Source organism: Pholcus phalangioides, unplaced genomic scaffold (genome assembly GCF_987345545.1).
Source record: "Pholcus phalangioides strain wild (caught in Gottingen) unplaced genomic scaffold, Ppha-v1.0 ptg000039l_1, whole genome shotgun sequence".
NCBI classification, from domain to species: Eukaryota; Metazoa; Arthropoda; class Arachnida; order Araneae; family Pholcidae; genus Pholcus; species Pholcus phalangioides.
Genome location: NW_028301625.1, coordinates 28,819,628 through 28,847,278, shown reverse-complemented (window position 1 = coordinate 28,847,278; position 27,651 = coordinate 28,819,628). Strand labels below are relative to the sequence as shown.

Genomic DNA, 27,651 nt, shown 5'->3' with positions numbered 1-27,651 from the left:
TGAACCGTGGATTGTTCGAACCAAAATGAGTGACCATGCACCAATCATTAACCCATGTTGCAATCATATTCAAGTTCGTCTGAGGCCTCTCCTTTTCTCTTTGATTCCCGACTACCCTCATAAGCTTCACGTCATCTGCAAATTTGCTCATAATCCCATCGATACCCTGATCGAGCTTATCGATGAAAAGTGAAAAAAGAATAGGATCAAGGGAACTTCCTTGAGAGAGTCTCCACTTTTAACACTTGTCTAATCAGGAAAATCCCCGTTCACCATAACCCGCTGTGACCTACTTCGCAACCACGGTTGGATCCATTTCAACGAGTTGCCCCCAATCCCGATCTCATGTAAATGCTTCAATAATGTTAATGAAACTTGTTTATAACTTCGATGTACGCAACGACCTCGGATATAACGACACATTTTTCACCAACTTGATTGCGTTTCCAAGGAACTCCTGGAAAATTCCTAAAGAAATGTTTAGTTTTCCCACAAAGCTCGCTTTACTTCAAATACTAAAATCAGGGGTTGAAGATAATTAGCATAATTTATAGATTATATCATAAGGATATGATTATAAATACAAAAATCCTCGCATATTTGTCATGTAGAACTTTCTTTTATTGTAAGATAATTTTGAATTCCTCGTGGACTTGCTGTTGCACTTTATTTCAAGCCAAGCGTTATTTATAGGCAATAATTAGTGTTATTTTAATTCACCAAAAATTAGAAACATTTTTGACAAGAATTGGTGACGTCCTGTGTATATTATTCTAGTATTTTTTCCCCATAATATGCGGTCATCCTAATCATAGTGGAATGACTTCATTTTTGTATTTGATTGCATCTGAATGTATTTTTCATATTTAAATTGACTTGGATAATATCGGCAAGATTTCAAGAAGTCATTTGACCATTTGGATCATTTTTGTCGTACCATGGTCATTTTCTGCACACGAGGGCTAATTAGACCGGGACCTACAATTTATTGCCGATTCCGAACGGCGGTCTTTTTTTCTTATATTCACCGGAAGGTTGGTGCACTAACCCCTCGGTGTGGGACTCCCTGCGGTAGCAATCTTTTTCTGTAGTCATGTCACCGTTTCTGTTGTACCCCTGTGTTAGTAAAGTTCATTTCAAGAAATCTTCGATGTCGTTATAAACCGAGTTTGACTGTACTCCCGCGTCACTTGTATCAGCTGCAAATTCTAGAATAGTATTTTTCAACATATTTTGACCGGTTCTCTCTTGATCCCGTTTTCTTTCTGTGGCTCATCCGTGCGCCCCCTTCCCCACCGGTAAAAAGTAGTCAGCAATTTATATGCTTTGTCTGCAAACATAGAGGCCAGAATTGGGGGTTCGAGGCTATTCAAGTCCCCCAATAAATTTTGTGAGGGGAAGGGGCTGAACCCACAATAAATAATGAATATACAATATACAAAGTAACGCATCCCTCCCCTCCTACATAAGAGCTTAAGTCCCGTTTACAACTTTCAGCCCCACCCTCAATGTTTTCTTCATGTCGGCTCCTCTGTATGTAAACATATTTTATTATGAGTTTAATGGCTGATATTATACATATACAGGGTGAATCCGACCTATTCTGTCAAACGAAACTGGTGATAGACAAGCCCAAATGGATCATGAAACACCCACTAACCCTGTCCTATCTCAAACCGTTTTCGAGTTATATTGGATAATCGATCATGAAAAAAAAAAAATCGTCAAGTCTGAAAAAAACCCCCCCAGATTTGTGAAGTTTCTGAGAGAACTACATGCAAACTAAGCACGTATTTGGAAAGCGCAGAAAAAATCCTATAAGGCCACACCAATTTCATTGAAATATCTGGATTTAATGGCGAGCTACAGGATTTGAAAGATTGGCGAAGTTTTCAAAATCGAATTGTCGCCAAAATTTTTAATTGCCAATTCTGCAAACATACTTTTAGCTACAATCGGTTAAATTTGATCAACTTCCCCGAAAGACCTTGCAATAAATTATATCGGTTTTCCAGTTCAGGTTAAGTTATTTTTTTCTCAAAATATAACTGAAATCAGTGTTTGACGAAGTATATAGATATTCGACGAAAATTCGGAATTGGCGGTTGCAGATTTCGTCGACAATTTGATTTTGCACAAAAAATCCTATAAGGTGACACTACGTACTTCTATCTACAGGATATCAGTATTTAAGTACGAACTATATACAAGCGCTGAGAGATCGGTTGAAATGAAAAATCGAATTTCCACCAAAACCTACTAAAATTACTTCGACGAATGGATTTCAGTGATGTATTGCAAACAAACTACTAAATTTCTCCTGAACTAGATGATCAATTTGGTTTATTCTAGGCTCTTTCGAAATATGATGGAATGGACAAGTTTTTGGCAACTTTGACCGATTGTAGCTAGAAGGGTGTTTGAAGAATTGGCAATTAAAAATTTTGGTGACAATTTGATTTTGAAAACTTCGCCAATCTTTCAAATCCTGTAGCTCGCCATTAAATCCAGATATTTCAATGAAATTGGTGTGGCCTCATAGGATATTTTCAGCGCTTTCTAAATATGTGGTTAGTTTGCATGTAGTTCTCTCAGAAACTTCACAAATCAGATTTTTTTCAGACTTCACGCATTTTTTTTCATAATTGATTATCCACCATAACTCGAAAACGGTTCAAAATAGGACAGGGTTAGTTGGTTGTTTCATGATCCACTTGGGCTAGTCTATCACCTTCTTTCGTTTGGCAGAATAGTTCGGATTCACCCTGTATAATGCAAAAATGAAAAAATTATACAGTATTTTAAATACTTTTCAATTAAAGTGACCCTTGTGCTTGATGGCGAGAAAAAAACCTTTTATCATGCTTAATACTGTTGATAGTAAACATGAATGAACCCCATGATAAAATAACTGGATTATATCACTTTTAAAATGAAAGTGTTTACAAAATAACTCTAAATAAAATTTCAAAATGTGTCGTGAAAATGCCTAGATGCATGAGGGCCATTGCCCCCAGCGTCAAAGGAGGAGTCGACTGATCTAATGTATATGTGTATATATGAATTGACATCATCATTATCATTGTGCCCCCCCCCGACTTCCAAGTCTATCTCTGCCTATGCCTGAATGGCTCACCAAAAAGCTATTTGATGAAGATTCTGGAACCTCGATATTTTGTGTGAGATTGACGAGGCGTTTTAAGTTTTTACTAAATTGTTTTCATCAGAGCGAAACGTCAGCCAGAGATTCAAATGTGAATGGTGTAAAAAAACATTTCACGAGGATCTGGAAAAGTATTCCAGGGTTGAAAAAAACACATGGTTCAGAAAATACATTATGAATATAACCATGCCGCCCACATCCTGCCGCAGTGGCCCCTAGGTTAGGATCTTTGGCGGACCCTTCTGTAGCGAATTTACAGCTTGAAGAAACAATAAGTGATAAGGATGGTCCCAGGCCCCCAGATCTGAAGTCCTGTCAGTCCTACCCTTGTGGAGGCCATGAGCATAAATATTTTATATACTATGCGTATGTTTGAAATATACAACACCGCATAATAAGTTGGAAACGATTTATTCGTTAAAAACATTTTCCTGGTCAAAAATATGTCCCATTTGTGTCTCTGGTGTATTGGTTCGCGCACTTTCCTGGTATGCAAGGGGATCTGGGTTCGATTCCTGGGGAAGACAAATCACTTAGTGCTGTTGTGGTGGGTTGGTGTGATACGGAGTTACAGATGGGAAGAGTTCAGGGTACATGGGTTCATAAACCCACCCACCTACAGAAAAATACACTTTGAAATATATGACATCCATGTTTTTATGGGCATCTTTTTCTCAGCCACCTCGTTGGGCATTTTGCCTCTTGTGGCGTTGTATTTGTATTATTATAACTAAGCAATAGATTAAAAGAAACATATATGGGTCGAATGAAATGAATCCAGAAGATTATTGTTATATTGAATTCACATTCCATACACCGTATTTGTCCATACAGAAAATTCCTCTATTTTGCATAATCATTTACGAAGAAAGAGGTTGGACGTGGAACGTCACGAGAAAATAAACCATCTCTCTCTATTTCTTAATAAAAAAAAAGAACAATCATTCTATCATTAGTATAGTATAAAAATAATATAAATCAAATAATTGCAGGAGCATCTTATACAATCTGAAAATAAACAAACTAATGGCCTATAAAACGTTTTTTAAGAGGCTTGGAAAAAGTTCCGCAGTGCATTTATAATGAAAGTTAAATACTCTTGGGTATAAAATATTTTTTTGAAGCCGTAAGAGAATAATTACCCCCTTCGATATTTCTTCATCTTTTTAAAATCACAAGCGTATGAACAAAAAGCGATCAAATTTCATTTCTTTATTTTATAACTTGGTTTATCTACATCAGCGCTGGAAAATAAATATTTAGTGACGACATACGGAAACCAAAAAATGTAATTATATTCTGTATTTGTGTGTTCATTAAAGCTAAAGTATTCATTATTTTTTGACTTGATAGGATAAAGTACGTGAAAGATAACAAAGATGAAATTCAGCAAATTCGAAACGTAAAAATTGAGGCTATTAACTCTTGAAGAAATTAAGTTTTATTAGCGATAACATTATGTTATTGCCATCTGCAACAACTGTAAGGTAGTGTATATAAAGCACCACCATATTTCAGAGAATCATCACACTCTCATTTCGAAGAGTGGGATTTCGAGATGTCTCCAAGCAAGGTAACGTTCCTGATTCTTGCATGCTGTTGCATGCACTTCTCTGAAGTTACGGGGCAAACCGAAGCAAATCCTTGGTCTGACGATGACAAGACTCAAAGGTTCATTCAATGCGTAGTTTATAAAGTGACAGAGTCAGAAGATTTCCCGCAAGAGCAGAAAGAAGATATCGAGACTATTGTGGAGGCAATGACAAGAGCAATGGCAGGGATACAAATGAAAACTGGCCATACAGCGAAGCTTAAAGCGATGAATACCGCATTTGCATCATCCATGGCAGAGTCTGTTATTAAAGGTGACGGAGATGTACGTCGTAAAAGCCTTTCACTGATTAAATATCTGGGAACATGCTTCAAAGAAACTACGGGAAAAAGGAACGATGAGTTTTTGTCAGAAATGAAAAAATTTATTCGCATGTTTACAGAAGAGACAGCAGAAGAAACGTCGAAGAACCAAGATCAATCAATAATCCAATCCCCATCTCAGTCTTCTTCGAAGGTTGTGACGATTACAACAGTGAAAACATACTCCCGAGAAGAACCACAGGAAAAATACCCTCAAACACTGCCTACAGTCCAAAAGTTTCCTTCACAGGCATCAGCAAGGGCAGTATCTCAGTCATCAACTAGTCTTTCAAGCGCATCTCAAAATACAGAAAGCAATACTAACGGTTCACCAGGTGGATCAACTGGGAATGGGGTATCATCTATTGATGGATCCCAGTCTTCAGCGATGTCCATGTCATCCGCATCCTCCAGTGCATATCAAGGTGTAGGCGGTGGATCAAACTACAGAGTAGGTGGTTCATCCGGTGGTGGATCACAGTCTTCGAATACGGTAACGTCTGCAGCTTCCTCATCATCAAGTGCAAATCAAGGTGGAAGCGGAGCATCGGACTATGGTTCTGGTGGAACTTCCGCCGTTGGACCGCAGTCTTCAGTAATGTCGATATCATCAGCATCGTCATCATCTTCCAGTGCATATCAAGGTGGAGGAGGACGATCAAACAACGATAATGGCGGACAATCCGGCGGTGGACAGCAGTCTTCAGCTATGGCGATGTCCACATCTTCCACATCCTCCAGTGCATATCAAAGTGGAGAAGCAGAATCAAACAACGGTAATGGTGGACAATCCGGAAATGGACAGCAGTCTTCAGCTATGGCAATGTCCGCAGCTTCCGCATCATCTAGTGCATATCAAGGAGGAGGCGGAGGATCAAACAACGGTAATGGTGGACAATCCGGTAGTGGACAGCAGTCTTCAGCTATGGCAATGTCCGCAGCTTCCGCATCATCTAGTGCATATCAAGGAGGAGGTGGAGGAGGCGGAGGATCAAACAACGGTAATGGTGGACAATCCGGTAGTGGCCAGCAGTCTTCAGCTATGGCGATGTCCACATCTTCCACATCCTCCAGTGCATATCAAAGTGGAGGAGGAGGATCAAACAACGGTAATGATGGACAATCCGGTAGTGGACAGCAGTCTTCAGCTATGGCAATGTCCGCAGCTTCCGCATCATCTAGTGCATATCAAGGTGGAGACGAAGGATCAAACAACAGTAATGGTGGACAATCCGGCAGTGGACAGCAGTCTTCAACTATGGCAATGTCCGCATCTTCTGCATATCAAAGTGGTGAAGGTGGATCAAAATACGGTTCAGAAAGATCATCTGGGTTTAGAAAAGGTCAACAAACATCTGCTGCTGCAATAGCACAAAGTTCGGCAATATCTAAATCTTCACTACCACAGCCAAAACATTCCCAGCCTCCTACGCAGTCTACTTCTACATCTTCAGCAGTAACTTATACTCAAGGAGAGCAGCCATCACAACAAGTATATTCTGAAGAGCAAAAATTGCCAAGCAAATCCGCATCTCAGTCCTCTTCGAAAGTTGTAACAATAACAACAGTAAAAACGTATTCTGAAGAAGAACCACGTCAACAATCGTCACAATCGCAGCCACAAAATTCAATGAGTAGTTCTGGTGGATCACAGTCTTCAGCAATGTCGATGTCACAGTCTTCCGCCGCGTCAAATGAATATCAAGGTGAAGGTGGAGGGTCAAACAACGGTAATGGTAAACAATCCGGTGGTGGACAAAAGTCTTCCACTATGGCAATGTCCACAGCTTCCGCATCATCAAGTGCATATCAAGGTGGAGGAGGAGGATCAAACAACGGGAATGGTGGACAATCCGGTGGTGGACAGCAGTCTTCAGCTATAGCAATGTCTGCAGCTTCCGGTTCATCAAGTGCATATCAAAGAGGAGGTGGAGGCGGAGGACCAAACAACGGGAATGGTGGAAAATCCGGTGGTGGAGAGCAGTCTTCAGCTATAGCAATGTCCTCAGCTTCCGCATCATCGAGCGCATATCAAGGAGGTGGAGGATCAAACAACGGGAATGGTGGACAGCAGTCTTCAACAATGGCAATGTCCTCAGCTTCCGCATCATCGAGTGCATATCAAGGAGGTGGAGGAGGCGGAGGATCAAACAATGGGAATGGTGGACAATCCGGTGGTGGACAGCAGTCTTCAGCTATGGCAATGTCCACTTCTTCCGCATCATCGAGTGCATATCAAGGAGGTGGAGGAGGCGGAGGATCAAACAACGGGAATGGTGGACAATCCGGTGGTGTTCCTACGTCTTCAGCAGTAGCATATGCTCAACGCGAGAAGGAATCACAAGTATATTCTGAGAACAAAAAATTGGAAAGCGAATCCGCACCTCAGTCCTCTTCGAAAGTTGTAACAATAACAACAATAAAAACGTATTCTGAAGAAGAACCTCATCAACAATCGTCACAAACGCAGCCATCAATGCCGATAATTAGTTCTGCAAAGTCTTCAGCAATGTCAACGTCCTCAGCATCATCCTCATCGAACAGTGCATATCGAGGAGGTGGAGGATCGAACAACGGTAATCGTGGGCAATCCGGTGATGAACAGCAGTCTTCAGCTATGGCAATGTCCGCAGCTTCCGCCTCATCGAGTGCATATCAAGGAGGTGGAGGAGGCGGAGGATCAAACAACGTGAATGGTGGACAATCCGGTGGTGGACAGCAGTCTTCAGCTATGGCAGCTTCCGCATCATCTAGTGCATATCAAGGAGGTGGAGGAGACGGAGGATCAAACAACGGGAATGGTGGACAATCCGATGGTGGACAGCAGTCTTCAACTATGGCGATGTCCTCAGCTTCCGCATCATCGAGTGCATATCAAGGAGGTGGAGGAGGCGGAGGATCAAACAACGGGAATGGTGCACAGCAGTCATCAGCTATGGCAATGTCCGCAGCTTCCGCATCATCTAGTGCATATCAAGGAGGTGGAGGAGACGGAGGATCAAACAACGGGAATGGTGGACAATCCGGTGGTGGACAGCAGTCTTCAGCTATGGCAGCTTCCGCATCATCTAGTGCATATCAAGGAGGTGGAGGAGACGGAGGATCAAACAACGGGAATGGTGGACAATCCGATGGTGGACAGCAGTCTTCAACTATGGCGATGTCCTCAGCTTCCGCATCATCGAGTGCATATCGAGGAGGTGGAGGAGGCGGAGGATCAAACAACGGGAATGGTGGACAATCCGGTGGTGGACAGCAGTCTTCAGCTATGGCAATGTCCGCAGCTTCCGCATCATCTAGTGCATATCAAGGAGGTGGAGGAGACGGAGGATCAAACAACGGGAATGGTGGACAATCCGGTGGTGGACAGCAGTCTTCAGCTATGGCAATGTCCTCAGCTTCCGCATCATCGAATGCATATCAAGGAGGTGGAGGAGGCACAGGATCAAACAACAGGAATGGTGGACAATCCGGTGGTGGACAGCAGTCTTCAGCTATGGCAATGTCCACTTCTTCCGCATCATCGAGTGCATATCAAGGAGGTGGAGGAGACGGAGGATCAAACAACGGGAATGGTGGACAATCCGGTGGTGGACAGCAGTCTTCAGCTATGGCAATGTCTGCAGCTTCCGCATCATCTAGTGCATATCAAGGAGGTGGAGGAGACGGAGGATCAAACAACGGGAATGGTGGACAATACGGTGGTGGACAGCAGTCTTCAGCTATGGCAATGTCCTCAGCTTCCGCATCATCGAGTGCATATCAAGGAGGTGGAGGAGGCGGAGGATCAAACAATGGGAATGGTGGACAATCCGGTGGTGGACAGCAGTCTTCAGCTATGGCAATGTCCACTTCTTCCGCATCATCGAGTGCATATCAAGGAGGTGGAGGAGGCGGAGGATCAAACAATGGGAATGGTGGACAATCCGGTGGTGGACAGCAGTCTTCAGCTATGGCAATGTCCACTTCTTCCGCATCATCGAGTGCATATCAAGGAGGTGGAGGAGGCAGAGGATCAAACAACGGGAATAGTGGACAATCCGGTGGTGGACAGCAGTCTTCAGCTATGGCAATGTCCGCAGCTTCCGCCTCATCTAGTGCATATCAAGGAGGTGGAGGAGACGGAGGATCAAACAACAGGAATGGTGGACAATCCGGTGGTGGACAGAAGTCTTCAGCTATGGCAATGTCCTCAGCTTCCGCATCATCGAATGCATATCAAGGAGGTGGAGGAGGCGCAGGATCAAACAACGGGAATGGTGGACAATCCGGTGGTGGACAGCAGTCTTCAGCTATGGCAATGTCCACTTCTTCCGCATCATCGAGTGCATATCAAGGAGGTGGAGGAGGCGGAGGATCAAAAAACAGGAATGGTGGACAATCCGGTGGTGGACAGCAGTCTTCAGCTATGGCAATGTCCACTTCTTCCGCATCATCGAGTGCATATCAAGGAGGTGGAGGAGGCGGAGGATCAAACAACGGGAATGGTGGACAATCCGGTGGTGGACAGCAGTCTTCAGCTATGGCAATGTCCGCAGCTTCCGCATCATCTAGTGCATATCAAGGAGGTGGAGGAGACGGAGGATCAAACAACGGGAATGGTGGACAATCCGGTGGTGGACAGCAGTCTTCAGCTATGGCAATGTCCTCAGCTTTCGCATCATCGAGTGCATATCAAGGAGGTGGAGGAGGCGGGGGATCAAACAACGGGAATGGTGGACAATCCGGTGGTGGACAGCAGTCTTCAGCTATGGCAATGTCCACTTCTTCCGCATCATCGAGTGCATATCAAGGAGGTGGAGGAGGCGGAGGATCAAACAATGGGAATGGTGGACAATCCGGTGGTGGACAGCAGTCTTCAGCTATGGCAATGTCCACTTCTTCCGCATCATCGAGTGCATATCAAGGAGGTGGAGGAGGCGGAGGATCAAACAACGGGAATAGTGGACAACCCGGTGGTGGACAGCAGTCTTCAGCTATGGCAATGTCCGCAGCTTCCGCCTCATCAAGTGCATATCAAGGAGGTGGAGGAGGCGGAGGATCAAACAACGGGAACGGTGGACAATCCGGTAGTGGACAGCAGTCTTCGGCTATGGCAAGGTCCGCATCTTTCGCATCATCGAATGCATATCAAGGAGGTGAAGGAGGCGAAGGATCAAACAACGGGAATGGTGGACAATCTGGTGGTGGACAGCAGTCTTCAGCTATGGCAATGTCCACAGCTTCCGCCTCATCAAGTGCATATCAAGGAGGTGGAGGTGGCGGAGGATCAAACAACGGGAATGGTGGACAAACCGGTGGTGGACAGCAGTCTTCATCTATGGCAATGTCCACTTCTTCCGCATCATCGAGTGCATATCAAGGAGGTGGAGGAGGATCAAACAACGGGAATGGTGGACAATCCGGTGGTGGACAGCAGTCTTCAGCTATGGCAAAGTCCGCGTCTTTCGGCTCATCGAATGCATATCAAGGAAGTGGAGGAGGCGGAGGATCAAACAACGGGAATGGTGGACAATCCGGTGGTGGACAGCAGTCTTCAGCTATGGCAATGTCCGCAGCTTCCACCTCATCAAGTGCATATCAAGGAGGTGGAGGAGGCGCAGGATCAAACAACGGGAATGGTGGACAATCCGGTGGTGGACAGCAGTCTTCAGCTATAGCAAAGTCCGCGTCTTTCGCCTCATCGAATGCATATCAAGGAGGTGGAGGAGGATCAAACAACGGGAATGGTGGACAATCCGGTGGTGGACAGCAGTCTTCAGCTATGGCAATGTCTGCAGCTTCCGCCTCATCAAGTGCATATCAAGGAGGTGGAGGAGGTGGAGGGTCAAACAACGGGAATGGTGGACAATCGGGTGGTGGACAGCAGACTTCAGCTACAGGAAGGTCTGCATCTTTCGCATCATCGAGTGCATATCAAGGAGGTGGAGGTGGAGGAGGATCAAACAACGGGAATGGTGGACAATCCGGTGGTGGACAGCAGTCTTCAGCTATGGCAATGTCCTCAGCTTCCGCCTCATCAAGTGCATATCAAGGAGGTGGAGGAGGCGGAGGATCAAACAACGGGAATGGTGGACAATCCGGAGGTGGACAGCAGTCTTCAGCTACGGCAATGTCCGCAGCTTCCGCCTCATCAAGTGCATATAAAGGAGGTGGAGGAGGTGGAGGGTCAAACAACGGGAATGGTGGACAATCCGATGGTGGACAGCAGTCTTCAGCTATGGCGATGTCCTCAGCTTCCGCATCATCGAGTGCATATCAAGGAGGTGGAGGAGACGGAGGATCAAACAACGGGAATGGTGGACAATCCGGTGGTGGACAGCAGTCTTCAGCTATGGGAATGTCTGCAGCTTCCGCCTCATCAAGTGCATATCAAGGAGGTGGAGGAGGCGGAGGATCCAACAACGCGAACGGTGGACAATCCGGTAGTGGACAGCAGTCTTCGGCTATGGCAAGGTCCGCATCTTTCGCATCATCGAATGCATATCAAGGAGGTGAAGGAGGCGGAGGATCAAACAACGGGAATGGTGGACAATCCGGTGGTGGACAGCAGTCTTCAGCTATGGCAATGTCCACTTCCTCCGCATCATCGAGTGCATATCAAGGAGGTGGAGGAGAATCAAACAACGGGAATGGTGGACAATCCGGTGGTGGACAGCAGTCTTCAGCTATGGCAAAGTCCGCGTCTTTCGCCTCATCGAATGCATATCAAGGAGGTGGAGGAGGATCAAACAACGGGAATGGTGGACAATCCGGTGGTGGACAGCAGTCTTCAGCTATGGCAATGTCTGCAGCTTCTGCCTCATCAAGTGCATATCAAGGAGGTGGAGGAGGCGGAGGATCAAACAACGGGAACGGTGGACAATCCGGTAGTGGACAGCAGTCTTCGGCTATGGCAAGGTCCGCATCTTTCGCATCATCGAATGCATATCAAGGAGGTGAAGGAGGCGGGGAATTAAACAACGGGAATGGTAAACAATCCGGTGGTGGACAGCAGACTTCAGCTACGGCAAGGTCTGCATCTTTCGCATCATCGAGTGCATATCAAGGAGGTGGAGGTGGAGGAGGATCAAACAACGGGAATGGTGGACAATCCGGTGGTGGACAGCAGTCTTCAGCTATGGCAATGTCCTCAGCTTCCGCCTCATCAAGTGCATATCAAGGAGGTGGAGGAGGCGGAGGAGGCGGAGGATCAAACAACGGGAATGGTGGACAATCCGGAGGTGGACAGCAGTCTTCAGCTATGGCAATGTCCGCAGCTTCCGCCTCATCAAGTGCATATCAAGGAGGTGGAGGAGGTGGAGGGTCAAACAGCGGGAATGGTGGACAATCCGATGGTGGACAGCAGTCTTCAGCTATGGCGATGTCCTCAGCTTCCGCATCATCGAGTGCATATCAAGGAGGTGGAGGAGGCGGAGGATCCAACAACGCGAACGGTGGACAATCCGGTAGTGGACAGCAGTCTTCAGCTATGGCAATGTCCACTTCCTCCGCATCATCGAGTGCATATCAAGGAGGTGGAGGAGGATCCAACAACGGGAATGGTGGACAATCCGGTGGTGGACAACAATCTTCAGCTATGGCAAAGTCCGCGTCTTTCGCCTCATCGAATGCATATCAAGGAGGTGGAGGAGGATCAAACAACGGGAATGGTAAACAATTCGGTGGTGGACAGCAGTCTTCAGCTGTGGCGAGGTCCACAGCTTCCGCCTCATCAAGTGCATATCAAGGAAGTGGAGGAGGCGGAGGATCAAACAACGGGAATGGTGGACAATCCGGTGGTGGACAGCAGTCTTCAGCTATGGCGATGTCCTCAGCTTCCACATCATCGAGTGCATATCAAGGAGGTGGAGGAGGCGGAGGATCAAACAATGGGAATGGTGGACAATCCGGTGGTGGACAGCAGTCTTCAGCTATGGCAATGTCCACTTCTTCCGCATCATCGAGTGCATATCAAGGAGGTGGAGGATCAAACAACGGGAATAGTGGACAATCCGGTGGTGGACAGCAGTCTTCAGCTATGGGAATGTCTGCAGCTTCCGCCTCATCAAGTGCATATCAAGGAGGTGGAGGAGGCGGAGGATCCAACAACGCGAACGGTGGACAATCCGGTAGTGGACAGCAGTCTTCGGCTATGGCAAGGTCCACATCTTTCGCATCATCGAATGCATATCAAGGAGGTGAAGGAGGCGGAGGATCAAACAACGGGAATGGTGGACAATCCGGTGGTGGACAGCAGTCTTCAGCTATGGCAATGTCCACTTCCTCCGCATCATCGAGTGCATATCAAGGAGGTGGAGGAGGATCAAACAACGGGAATGGTGGACAATCCGGTGGTGGACAACAATCTTCAGCTATGGCAAAGTCCGCGTCTTTCGCCTCATCGAATGCATATCAAGGAGGTGGAGGAGGCGGAGGATCCAACAACGCGAACGGTGGACAATCCGGTAGTGGACAGCAGTCTTCGGCTATGGCAAGGTCCACATCTTTCGCATCATCGAATGCATATCAAGGAGGTGAAGGAGGCGGAGGATCAAACAACGGGAATGGTGGACAATCCGGTGGTGGACAGCAGTCTTCAGCTATGGCAATGTCCACTTCCTCCGCATCATCGAGTGCATATCAAGGAGGTGGAGGAGGATCAAACAACGGGAATGGTGGACAATCCGGTGGTGGACAGCAGTCTTCAGCTATGGCAATGTCCACTTCTTCCGCATCATCGAGTGCATATCAAGGAGGTGGAGGAGGATCAAACAACGGGAATGGTGGACAATCCGGTGGTGGACAACAGTCTTCAGCTATGGCAATGTCCGCAGCTTCCGCCTCATCAAGTGCAGATCAAGGAGGTGGAGGAGGTGGAGGGTCAAACAACGGGAATGATGGAAAATCCGGTGGTGGACAGCAGTCTTCAGCTATGGCAATGTCCACTTCTTCCGCATCATCGAGTGCATATCAAGGAGGTGGAGGAGGATCAAACAACGGGAATGGTGGACAATCCGGTGGCGGACAGCAGTCTTCAGCTATGGCAAAGTCCGCGTCTTTCACCTCATCGAATGCATATCAAGGAAGTGGAGGAGGCGGAGGATCAAACAACGGGAATGGTGGACAATCCGGTGGTGGACAGCAGTCTTCAGCTATGGCAACGTCCTCAGCTTCCGCATCATCGAGTGCATATCAAGGAGGTGGAGGAGGCGGAGGATCAAACAACGGGAATGGTGGACAATCCGGTGGTGGACAGCAGTCTTCAGCTATGGCAATGTCAGCAGCTTCCGCCTCATCAAGTGCATATCAAGGAGGTGGAGGAGGTGGAGGGTCAAACAACGGGAATGGTGGACAATCCGGTGGTGGACAGCAGTCTTCAGCTATGGCAATGTCCACTTCTTCCGCATCATCGAGTGCATATCAAGGAGGTGGAGGAGGATCAAACAACGGGAATGGTGGACAATCCGGTGGCGGACAGCAGTCTTCAGCTATGGCAATGTCCGCAGCTTCCGCCTCGTCAAGTGCATATCAAGGAAGTGGAGGAGGCGGAGGATCCAACAACGGGAATGGTGGACAATCCGGTGGTGGACAGCAGTCTTCAGCTATGGCAACGTCCTCAGCTTCCGCATCATCGAGTGCATATCAAGGAGGTGGAGGAGGCGGAGGATCAAACAACGGGAATGGTGGACAATCCGGTAGTGGACAGCAGTCTTCGGCTATGGCAAGGTCCGCATCTTTCGCATCATCGAATGCATATCAAGGAGGTGAAGGAGGCGGAGGATCAAACAACGGGAATGATGGAAAATCCGGTGGTGGACAGCAGTCTTCAGGTATGGCAATGTCCACGTCTTCCGCATCATCGAGTGCATATCAAGGAGGTGGAGGAGGATCAAACAACGGGAATGGTGGACAATCCGGTGGTGGACAGCAGTCTTCAGCTATGACAAAGTCCGCGTCTTTCACCTCATCAAATGCATATCAAGGAAGTGGAGGAGGCGGAGGATCCAGCAACGGGAATGGTGGACAATCCGGTGGTGGACAGCAGTCTTCAGCTATGGCAATGTCCGCAGCTTCCGCCTCATCAAGTGCATATCAAGGAGGTGGAGGAGGCGCAGGATCAAACAACGGGAATGGTGGACAATCCGGTGGTGGACAGCAGTCTTCAGCTATGGCAATGTCCGCAGCTTCCGCCTCATCAAGTGCATATCAAGGAGGTGGAGGGTCAAACAACGGGAATGGTGGACAATCCGGTGGTGGACAGCAGTCTTCAGCTATGGCAATGTCTGCAGCTTCTGCCTCATCAAGTGCATATCAAGGAGGTGGAGGACGGGGAGGATCAAACAACGGGAATGGTGGACAATCCGGTGGTGGACAGCAGTCTTCAGCTATGGCAAGGTCTGCATCTTTCGCATCATCTAGTGCATATCAAGGAGGTGGAGGAGACGGAGGATCAAACAACGGGAATGGTGGACAATCCCGTGGTGGACAGCAGTCTTCAACTATGGCGATGTCCTCAGCTTCCGCATCATCGAGTGCATATCAAGGAGGTGGAGGAGGCGGAGGATCAAACAATGGGAATGGTGGACAATCCGGTGGTGGACAGCAGTCTTCAGCTATGGCAATGTCCACTTCTTCCGCATCATCGAGTGCATATCAAGGAGGTGGAGGAGGCGGAGGATCAAACAACGCGAACGGTGGACAATCCGGTAGTGGACAGCAGTCTTCGGCTATGGCAAGGTCCGCATCTTTCGCATCATCGAATGCATATCAAGGAGGTGAAGGAGGCGGAGGATCAAACAACGGGAATGGTGGACAATCCGGTGGTGGACAGCAGTCTTCAGCTATGGCAATGTCCACTTCTTCCGCATCATCGAGTGCATATCAAGGAGGTGGAGGAGGATCAAACAACGGGAATGATGGAAAATCCGGTGGTGGACAGCAGTCTTCAGCTATGGCAATGTCCACTTCTTCCACATCATCGAGTGCATATCAAGGAGGTGGAGGAGGATCAAACAACGGGAATGGTGGACAATCCGGTGGTGGACAGCAGTCTTCAGCTATGGCAAAGTCCGCGTCTTTCGCCTCATCGAATGCATATCAAGGAAGTGGAGGAGGCGGAGGATCAAACAACGGGAATGGTGGACAATCCGGTGGTGGACAGCAGTCTTCAGCTATGGGAATGTCTGCAGCTTCCGCCTCGTCAAGTGCATATCAAGGAGGTGGAGGAGGTGGAGGGTCAAACAACGGGAATGATGGAAAATCCGGTGGTGGACAGCAGTCTTCAGCTATGGCAATGTCCACTTCTTCCACATCATCGAGTGCATATCAAGGAGGTGGAGGAGGATCAAACAACGGGAATGGTGGACAATCCGGTGGTGGACAGCAGTCTTCAGCTATGGCAAAGTCCGCGTCTTTCGCCTCATCGAATGCATATCAAGGAAGTGGAGGAGGCGGAGGATCAAACAACGGGAATGGTGGACAATCCGGTGGTGGACAGCAGTCTTCAGCAATGGCAAGGTCTGCATCTTTCGCATCATCTAGTGCATATCAAGGAGGTGGAGGAGACGGAGGATCAAACAACGGGAATGGTGGAAAATCCCGTGGTGGACAGCAGTCTTCAACTATGGCGATGTCCTCAGCTTCCGCATCATCGAGTGCATATCAAGGAGGTGGAGGAGGCGGAGGATCAAACAATGGGAATGGTGGACAATCCGGTGGTGGACAGCAGTCTTCAGCTATGGCAATGTCCACTTCTTCCGCATCATCGAGTGCATATCAAGGAGGTGGAGGAGGCGGAGGATCAAACAACGGGAATAGTGGACAATCCGGTGGTGGACAGCAGTCTTCAGCTATGGGAATGTCTGCAGCTTCCGCCTCATCAAGTGCATATCAAGGAGGTGGAGGAGGCGGAGGATCAAACAACGCGAACGGTGGACAATCCGGTAGTGGACAGCAGTCTTCGGCTATGGCAAGGTCCGCATCTTTCGCATCATCGAATGCATATCAAGGAGGTGAAGGAGGCGGAGGATCAAACAACGGAAATGGTGGACAATCCGGTGGTGGACAGCAGTCTTCAGCTATGGCAATGTCCACTTCTTCCGCATCATCGAGTGCATATCAAGGAGGTGGAGGAGGATCAAACAACGGGAATGGTGGACAATCCGGTGGTGGACAACAATCTTCAGCTATGGCAAAGTCCGCGTCTTTCGCCTCATCGAATGCATATCAAGGAGGTGGAGGAGGCGCAGGATCAAACAACGGGAATGGTGGACAATCCGGTGGTGGACAGCAGTCTTCAGCTATGGCAATGTTCTCATCTTCCGCATCATCGAGTGCATATCAAGGAGGCGGAGGAGGCGGAGGATCAAAGAACGGGAATGGTGGACAATCTGGTGGTGGACAGCAGTCTTCAGCTATGGCAATGTCCGCAGCTTCCGCCTCGTCAAGTGCATATCAAGGAGGTGGAGGAGGTGGAGGGTCAAACAACGGGAATGATGGAAAATCCGGTGGTGGACAGCAGTCTTCAGCTATGGCAATGTCCACTTCTTCCGCATCATCGAGTGCATATCAAGGAGGTGGAGGAGGATCAAACAACGGGAATGGTGGACAATCCGGTGGTGGACAGCAGTCTTCAGCTATGGCAAAGTCCGCGTCTTTCGCCTCATCGAATGCATATCAAGGAAGTGGAGGAGGCGGAGGATCAAACAACGGGAATGGTGGACAATCCGGTGGTGGACAGCAGTCTTCAGCTATGGCAATGTCCACAGCTTCCGCCTCATCAAGTGCATATCAAGGAGGTGGAGGAGGCGAAGGATCAAACAACGGGAATGGTGGACAATCCGGTGGTGGACATCAGTCTTCAGCTGTAGCAAAGTCCGCGTCTTTCGCCTCATCGAATGCATATCAAGGAGGTGGAGGAGGATCAAACAACGGGAATGGTGGGCAATCCGGTGGTGGACAGCAGTCTTCAGCTATGGCAATGTCCTCAGCTTCCGCATCATCGAGTGCATATCAAGGAGGTGGAGGAGGCGGAGGATCAAACAACGGGAATGGTGGACAATCCGGTGGTGGACAGCAGTCTTCAGCTATGGCAATGTCCGCAGCTTCCGCCTCATCAAGTGCATATCAAGGAGGTGGAGGAGGCGGAGGATCAAACAACGGGAATGGTGGACAATCCGGTGGTGGACAGCAGTCTTCAGCTATGGCAATGTCTGCAGCTTCCGCCTCATCAAGTGCATATCAAGGAGGTGGAGGAGGCGGAGGATCAAACAACGGGAATGGTGGACAATCCGGTGGTGGACAGCAGTCTTCGGCTATGGCAAGGTCCGCATCTTTCGCATCATCGAGTGCATATCAAGGAAGTGGAGGAGGCGGAGGATCAAACAACGGGAATGGTGGACAATCCGGTGGTGGACAGCAGTCTTCAGCTATGGCAATGTCCGCAGCTTCCGCCTCATCAAGTGCATATCAAGGAGGTGGAGGAGGTGGAGGGTCAAACAACGGGCATGGTGAACTATCCGGTGGTGGACAGCAGTCTTCAGCTATGGCAATGTCTGCAGTTTCCGCCTCATCAAGTGCATATCAAGGAGGTGGAGGATCAAACAAAGGAAATGGTGGACAGTCCGGTGGTGGACAGCAGTCTTCAGCAATGGCAATGTCCGCAACTTCCGCCTCATCAAGTGCATATCAAGGAGGTGGAGGAGGCGGAGGATCAAACAACGGGAATGGTGGACAATCCGGTGGTGGACAGCAATCTTCAGCTATGGCAATGTCCGCAGCTTCCGCCTCATCAAGTGCATATGAAGGAGGTGGAGGAGGCGGAGGATCAAGCAACGGGAATAGTGGACAATCCGGTGGTGAACAGCAGTCTTCAGCTATGGCAATGTCCGCAGCTTCCTCCTCATCAAGTGCATATCAAGGAGGTGGAGAAGGTGGGGGATCATACAACGGGAATGGTGGACAATCCGGTGGTGGACAGCAGTCTTCGGCCATGGCAAGGTCCGCATCTTTCGCATCATCGAGTGCATATAAAGGAGGTGGAGGAGGCGGAGGATCAAACAACGGGAATAATGGACAATCCGGTGGTGGACAGCAGTCTTCGGCTATGGCAAGGTCCGCATCTTTCGCATCATCGAGTGCATATCAAGGAGGTGGAGGAGGCGGAGGGTCAAACAACGGGAATAATGGACAATCCGGTGGTGGACAGCAGTCTTCAGCTACGGCAATGTCCGCAGCTTCCGCCTCATCAAGTGCATATCAAGGAGGTGGAGGAGGCGCAGGATCAAACAACGGGAATGGTGGACAATCCGGTGGTGGACAGCAGTCTTCAGCTATGGCAATGTCCTCATCTTCCGCATCATCGAGTGCATATCAAGGAGGCGGAGGAGGCGGAGGATCAAAGAACGGGAATGGTGGACAATCTGGTGGTGGACAGCAGTCTTCAGCTATGGCAATGTCCGCAGCTTCCGCCTCGTCAAGTGCATATCAAGGAGGTGGAGGAGGTGGAGGGTCAAACAACGGGAATGATGGAAAATCCGGTGGTGGACAGCAGTCTTCAGCTATGGCAATGTCCACTTCTTCCACATCATCGAGTGCATATCAAGGAGGTGGAGGAGGATCAAACAACGGGAATGGTGGACAATCCGGTGGTGGACAGCAGTCTTCAGCTATGGCAAAGTCCGCGTCTTTCGCCTCATCGAATGCATATCAAGGAAGTGGAGGAGGCGGAGGATCAAACAACGGGAATGGTGGACAATCCGGTGGTGGACAGCAGTCTTCAGCAATGGCAAGGTCTGCATCTTTCGCATCATCTAGTGCATATCAAGGAGGTGGAGGAGACGGAGGATCAAACAACGGGAATGGTGGAAAATCCCGTGGTGGACAGCAGTCTTCAACTATGGCGATGTCCTCAGCTTCCGCATCATCGAGTGCATATCAAGGAGGTGGAGGAGGCGGAGGATCAAACAATGGGAATGGTGGACAATCCGGTGGTGGACAGCAGTCTTCAGCTATGGCAATGTCCACTTCTTCCGCATCATCGAGTGCATATCAAGGAGGTGGAGGAGGCGGAGGATCAAACAACGGGAATAGTGGACAATCCGGTGGTGGACAGCAGTCTTCAGCTATGGGAATGTCTGCAGCTTCCGCCTCATCAAGTGCATATCAAGGAGGTGGAGGAGGCGGAGGATCAAACAACGCGAACGGTGGACAATCCGGTAGTGGACAGCAGTCTTCGGCTATGGCAAGGTCCGCATCTTTCGCATCATCGAATGCATATCAAGGAGGTGAAGGAGGCGGAGGATCAAACAACGGAAATGGTGGACAATCCGGTGGTGGACAGCAGTCTTCAGCTATGGCAATGTCCACTTCTTCCGCATCATCGAGTGCATATCAAGGAGGTGGAGGAGGATCAAACAACGGGAATGGTGGACAATCCGGTGGTGGACAACAATCTTCAGCTATGGCAAAGTCCGCGTCTTTCGCCTCATCGAATGCATATCAAGGAAGTGGTGGAGGCGGAGGATCAAACAACGGGAATGGTGGACAATCCGGTGGTGGACAGCAGTCTTCAGCTACGGCAATGTCCGCAGCTTCCGCCTCATCAAGTGCATATCAAGGAGGTGGAGGAGGCGCAGGATCAAACAACGGGAATGGTGGACAATCCGGTGGTGGACAGCAGTCTTCAGCTATGGCAATGTTCTCATCTTCCGCATCATCGAGTGCATATCAAGGAGGCGGAGGAGGCGGAGGATCAAAGAACGGGAATGGTGGACAATCTGGTGGTGGACAGCAGTCTTCAGCTATGGCAATGTCCGCAGCTTCCGCCTCGTCAAGTGCATATCAAGGAGGTGGAGGAGGTGGAGGGTCAAACAACGGGAATGATGGAAAATCCGGTGGTGGACAGCAGTCTTCAGCTATGGCAATGTCCACTTCTTCCGCATCATCGAGTGCATATCAAGGAGGTGGAGGAGGATCAAACAACGGGAATGGTGGACAATCCGGTGGTGGACAGCAGTCTTCAGCTATGGCAAAGTCCGCGTCTTTCGCCTCATCGAATGCATATCAAGGAAGTGGAGGAGGCGGAGGATCAAACAACGGGAATGGTGGACAATCCGGTGGTGGACAGCAGTCTTCAGCTATGGCAATGTCCACAGCTTCCGCCTCATCAAGTGCATATCAAGGAGGTGAAGGAGGCGGAGGATCAAACAACGGAAATGGTGGACAATCCGGTGGTGGACAGCAGTCTTCAGCTATGGCAATGTCCACTTCTTCCGCATCATCGAGTGCATATCAAGGAGGTGGAGGAGGATCAAACAACGGGAATGGTGGACAATCCGGTGGTGGACAACAATCTTCAGCTATGGCAAAGTCCGCGTCTTTCGCCTCATCGAATGCATATCAAGGAAGTGGTGGAGGCGGAGGATCAAACAACGGGAATGGTGGACAATCCGGTGGTGGACAGCAGTCTTCAGCTACGGCAATGTCCGCAGCTTCCGCCTCATCAAGTGCATATCAAGGAGGTGGAGGAGGCGCAGGATCAAACAACGGGAATGGTGGACAATCCGGTGGTGGACAGCAGTCTTCAGCTATGGCAATGTTCTCATCTTCCGCATCATCGAGTGCATATCAAGGAGGCGGAGGAGGCGGAGGATCAAAGAACGGGAATGGTGGACAATCTGGTGGTGGACAGCAGTCTTCAGCTATGGCAATGTCCGCAGCTTCCGCCTCGTCAAGTGCATATCAAGGAGGTGGAGGAGGTGGAGGGTCAAACAACGGGAATGATGGAAAATCCGGTGGTGGACAGCAGTCTTCAGCTATGGCAATGTCCACTTCTTCCGCATCATCGAGTGCATATCAAGGAGGTGGAGGAGGATCAAACAACGGGAATGGTGGACAATCCGGTGGTGGACAGCAGTCTTCAGCTATGGCAAAGTCCGCGTCTTTCGCCTCATCGAATGCATATCAAGGAAGTGGAGGAGGCGGAGGATCAAACAACGGGAATGGTGGACAATCCGGTGGTGGACAGCAGTCTTCAGCTATGGCAATGTCCACAGCTTCCGCCTCATCAAGTGCATATCAAGGAGGTGGAGGAGGCGAAGGATCAAACAACGGGAATGGTGGACAATCCGGTGGTGGACATCAGTCTTCAGCTGTAGCAAAGTCCGCGTCTTTCGCCTCATCGAATGCATATCAAGGAGGTGGAGGAGGATCAAACAACGGGAATGGTGGGCAATCCGGTGGTGGACAGCAGTCTTCAGCTATGGCAATGTCCTCAGCTTCCGCATCATCGAGTGCATATCAAGGAGGTGGAGGAGGCGGAGGATCAAACAACGGGAATGGTGGACAATCCGGTGGTGGACAGCAGTCTTCAGCTATGGCAATGTCCGCAGCTTCCGCCTCATCAAGTGCATATCAAGGAGGTGGAGGAGGCGGAGGATCAAACAACGGGAATGGTGGACAATCCGGTGGTGGACAGCAGTCTTCAGCTATGGCAATGTCTGCAGCTTCCGCCTCATCAAGTGCATATCAAGGAGGTGGAGGAGGCGGAGGATCAAACAACGGGAATGGTGGACAATCCGGTGGTGGACAGCAGTCTTCGGCTATGGCAAGGTCCGCATCTTTCGCATCATCGAGTGCATATCAAGGAAGTGGAGGAGGCGGAGGATCAAACAACGGGAATGGTGGAAAATCCGGTGGTGGACAGCAGTCTTCAGCTATGGCAATGTCCGCAGCTTCCGCCTCATCAAGTGCATATCAAGGAGGTGGAGGAGGTGGAGGGTCAAACAACGGGCATGGTGAACTATCCGGTGGTGGACAGCAGTCTTCAGCTATGGCAATGTCTGCAGTTTCCGCCTCATCAAGTGCATATCAAGGAGGTGGAGGATCAAACAAAGGAAATGGTGGACAGTCCGGTGGTGGACAGCAGTCTTCAGCAATGGCAATGTCCGCAACTTCCGCCTCATCAAGTGCATATCAAGGAGGTGGAGGAGGCGGAGGATCAAACAACGGGAATGGTGGACAATCCGGTGGTGGACAGCAATCTTCAGCTATGGCAATGTCCGCAGCTTCCGCCTCATCAAGTGCATATGAAGGAGGTGGAGGAGGCGGAGGATCAAGCAACGGGAATAGTGGACAATCCGGTGGTGAACAGCAGTCTTCAGCTATGGCAATGTCCGCAGCTTCCTCCTCATCAAGTGCATATCAAGGAGGTGGAGAAGGTGGGGGATCATACAACGGGAATGGTGGACAATCCGGTGGTGGACAGCAGTCTTCGGCCATGGCAAGGTCCGCATCTTTCGCATCATCGAGTGCATATAAAGGAGGTGGAGGAGGCGGAGGATCAAACAACGGGAATAATGGACAATCCGGTGGTGGACAGCAGTCTTCGGCTATGGCAAGGTCCGCATCTTTCGCATCATCGAGTGCATATCAAGGAGGTGGAGGAGGCGGAGGATCAAACAACGGGAATAATGGACAATCCGGTGGTGGACAGCAGTCTTCAGGTATGGTAAGGTCCGCATCTTTTGCATCATCGAGTGCATATCAAGGAGGCGGAGGATCTAACAACGGGAATGGTGGACAATCCGGTGGTGGACAGCAGTCTTCGGCTATGGCAATGTCCGCAGCTTCCGCCTCATCAAGTGCATATCAAGGAGGTGGAGAAGGCGGAGGATCAAACAACGGGAATGGTGGACAATCCGGTGGTGGACAGCAGTCTTCAGCTATGGCAAGGTCTGCATCTTTCGCATCATCTAGTGCATATCAAGGAGGTGGAGGAGACGGAGGATCAAACAACGGGAATGGTGGAAAATCCCGTGGTGGACAGCAGTCTTCAACTATGGCGATGTCCTCAGCTTCCGCATCATCGAGTGCATATCAAGGAGGTGGAGGAGGCGGAGGATCAAACAATGGGAATGGTGGACAATCCGGTGGTGGACAGCAGTCTTCAGCTATGGCAATGTCCACTTCTTCCGCATCATCGAGTGCATATCAAGGAGGTGGAGGAGGCGGAGGATCAAACAACGGGAATAGTGGACAATCCGGTGGTGGACAGCAGTCTTCAGCTATGGGAATGTCTGCAGCTTCCGCCTCATCAAGTGCATATCAAGGAGGTGGAGGGTCAAACAACGGGAATGGTGGACAATCCGGTGGTGGACAGCAGTCTTCAGCTATGGCAATGTCTGCAGCTTCCGCCTCATTAAGTGCATATCAAGGAGGTGGAGGAGGCGGAGGATCAAACAACGGGAATGGTGGACAATCCGGTGGGGGACAGCAGTCTTCGGCTATGGCAAGGTCCACATCTTTCTCATCCTCGAGTGCATATCAAGGAGGTGGAGGAGGTGGAGGATCAAACAACGGGAATGGTGGACAATCCGGTGGTGGACAGCAATCTTCGGCTATGGCAATGTCCGCAGCTTCCGCCTCATCAAGTGCATATCAAGGAGGTAGAGGAGGCGGAGGATCCAACAACGGGAATGGTGGACAATCCGGTGGTGGACAGCAGTCTTCAGCTATGGCAATGTCCGCAGCTTCCGCCTCATCAAGTGCATATCAAGGAGGTGGAGGAGGTGGAGGGTCAAACAACGGGAATGGTGGACAATCCGGTGGTGGACAGCAGTCTTCAGCTATGGCAAGGTCCGCATCTTTCGCATCATCGAGTGCATATCAAGGAGGTGGAGGAGGCGGAAGATCAAACAACGGGAATGGTGGACAATCCGGTGGTGGACAGCAGTCTTCAGGTATGGCAATGTCCGCAGCTTCCGCCTCATCAAGTGCATATCAAGGAGGTGGAGGAGGCGGAGGATCAAACAACGGGAATGGTGGACAATCCGGTGGTGGACAGCAGTCTTCAGCTATAGCAATGTCAGCAGCTTCCGCCTCATCAAGTGCATATCAAGGAGGTGGAGGGTCAAACAACGGGAATGGTGGACAATCCGGTGGTGGACAGCAGTCTTCAGCTATGGCAATGTCTGCAGCTTCCGCCTCATCAAGTGCATATCAAGGAGGTGGAGGAGGCGGAGGATCAAACAACGGGAATGGTGGACAATCCGGTGGGGGACAGCAGTCTTCGGCTATGGCAAGGTCCGCATCTTTCTCATCCTCGAGTGCATATCAAGGAGGTGGAGGAGGTGGAGGATCAAACAACGGGAATGGTGGACAATCCGGTGGTGGACAATCCGGTGGTGGACAGCAATCTTCGGCTATGGCAATGTCCGCAGCTTCCGCCTCATCAAGTGCATATCAAGGAGGTAGAGGAGGCGGAGGATCCAACAACGGGAATGGTGGACAATCCGGTGGTGGACAGCAGTCTTCAGCTATGGCAATGTCCGCAGCTTCCGCCTCATCAAGTGCATATCAAGGAGGTGGAGGAGGTGGAGGGTCAAACAACGGGAATGCGGGACAATCCGGTGGTGGACAGCAGTCTTCGGCCATGGCAGGGTCCGCATCTTTCGCATCATCGAGTGCATATCAAGGAGTTGGAGGAGGCGGAGGATCAAACAACGGGAATAATGGACAATCCGGTGGTGGACAGCAGTCTTCAGCTATGGCAATGTCCGCGGCTTCCGCCTCATCAAGTGCATATCAAGGAGGTGGAGGAGGCGGAGGATCAAACAACGGGAATAGTGGACAATCCGGTGGTGGACAGCAGTCTTCAGGTATGGCAATGTCCGCAGCTTCCGCCTCATCAAGTGCATATCAAGGAGGCGGAGGATCAAACAACGGGAATGGTGGACAATCCGGTGGTGGAGAGCAGTCTTCAGCTATAGCAATGTCCTCAGCTTCCGCATCATCGAGCGCATATCAAGGAGGTGGAGGATCAAACAACGGGAATGGTGGACAATCCGGTGGTGGACAGCAGTCTTCAACAATGGCAATGTCCTCAGCTTCCGCATCATCGAGTGCATATCAAGGAGGCGGAGGAGGTGGAGGTTCAAACAACGGGAATGGTGGACAATCCGGTGGTGGACAGCAGTCTTCAGCTATGGCAATGTCTGCAGCTTCCGCCTCATCAAGTGCATATCAAGGAGGTGGAGGAGGCGGAGGATCCAACAACGGGAATGGTGGACAATCCGGTGGTGGACAGCAGTCTTCAGCTATGGCAAGGTCCGCAGCTTCCGGCTCATCAAGTGCATATCAAGGAGGTGGAGGAGGCGGAGGATCAAACAACGGGAATGGTGGACAATCCGGTGGTGGACAGCAGTCTTCAGGTATGGCAATGTCCGTAGCTTCCGGCTCATCAAGTGCATATCAAGGAGGTGGAGGAGGCGGAGGATCCAACAACGGGAATGGTGGACAATCCGGTGGTGGACAGCAGTCTTCAGCTATGGCAATGTCCGCAGCTTCCGCCTCATCAAGTGCATATCAAGGAGGTGGAGGGTCAAACAACGGGAATGGTGGACAATCCGGTGGTGGACAGCAGTCTTCAGCTATGGCAAGGTCCGCAGCTTCCGGCTCATCAAGTGCATATCAAGGAGGTGGTGGACAGCAGTCTTCAGGTATGGCAATGTCCGCAGCTTCCGCCTCATCAAGTGCATATCAAGGAAGTGGAGGAGGCGGAGGATCAAACAACGGAAATGGTGGACAATCCGGTGGTGGACAGCAGTCTTCATCTATGGCAATATCCGCAGCCTCCGCATATTCGAATGCATATCAAGGTGGTAGAGGTAGGTCAATCAACGGTTTTGGTGGATCATCGTCTGGCGAATCACAGTTTCCCGAAATGCCAATGTCATCAGGTTTTTCCTCTTTGAATTCACAAATGGATAATTTCTATGGACGAGAACATTCTCATGAGTCAGGAATGAATGCTTTGGTTTCAAGCATGGATTCTATAGCTGAGTCACTGCGTCAGCAGTATCCATATATGTCGGAGAAAAATCTTCTGCGTGAAGTTTTGAAAAGATTGATGTCAGCAGTTTAATTAGTAATTTTTTTATATAGGCTATGGTTTTTGTACTTTAGATGGTAGTTTCTTGCATTTTTCAATTGATGTTTCAGTCGTAATAAAGTTGTGCTTTTAGCATTGAAATTGTCCGTGCTTAGTTTTTCGAGTAAGGTTGTGTCCAGTGTTTTGTTTATTATATGACAAATTCTTTTCTGAATATAGATATTGTCCATATAAAACATGTTTTTCCGTTCTTTTCTCCTTTTTAAAATTATTTTACCATCTCAAATTTTTGTAAAAATTCCCGTATTTTGAACCAATCTGACTGGTGTTCGTTTCCCCCATGGAAGTCGTTGAGAGAAATAGGTACCGTAAACACGGGTTTTACTTTGGTTGACTTTTATTGAACTTTTTTGTTTGATCTTATGCTAGAAATTAAGAATTAAAAAGTGCTAAAAATTCAAAGTAATTTTGAAATCGTTTTTACTTTTCTGTAAAAGACTAATGTAACAATCTTATGTCTATATATAATAATATTTTGAAATTTATTTATTTTTATTCTTGGCCAGAATAGCCCATACGCTAGGTTGACCACTCCCACATATAAAATTCCTGTTTTCAATAATTTTGAACGCTTAATCACTTGTGCGATGTTAGACCATTTGTGAAAAAAGGTATCTTTTCTATTGGCAACTTCCAAGTTTTT

The 27,651-nt window shown here is 49.1% G+C and overlaps 1 protein-coding gene across 1 annotated transcript; it reads left to right on the top strand.

Annotated features, from left to right (window-relative positions):
* The first annotated feature begins 4,716 nt into the window (after positions 1 to 4,716).
* LOC149065796 (uncharacterized) lies at positions 4,717 to 27,082 on the top strand. The gene is made up of 2 exons (XM_089253987.1): positions 4,717 to 5,231; positions 5,328 to 27,082. The coding sequence occupies exons 1-2, from the start codon at positions 4,722 to 4,724 to the stop codon at positions 26,979 to 26,981; spliced, it is 22,164 nt and encodes a 7,387-aa protein (XP_089110113.1). The 5' UTR covers positions 4,717 to 4,721; the 3' UTR covers positions 26,982 to 27,082.
* Positions 27,083 to 27,651: the final 569 nt, after the last annotated feature.

Bases quoted from the DNA above. Each gene is read 5' to 3' on its own strand.
- LOC149065796 (XM_089253987.1), top strand. From the start codon at position 4,722: ATGTCTCCAAGCAAGGTAACGTTCCTGATTCTTGCATGCTGTTGCATG. The intron at 5,232-5,327 runs GTTGTGACGATT...TTTCCTTCACAG, and splicing joins CATCTCAGTCTTCTTCGAAG to GCATCAGCAAGGGCAGTATC.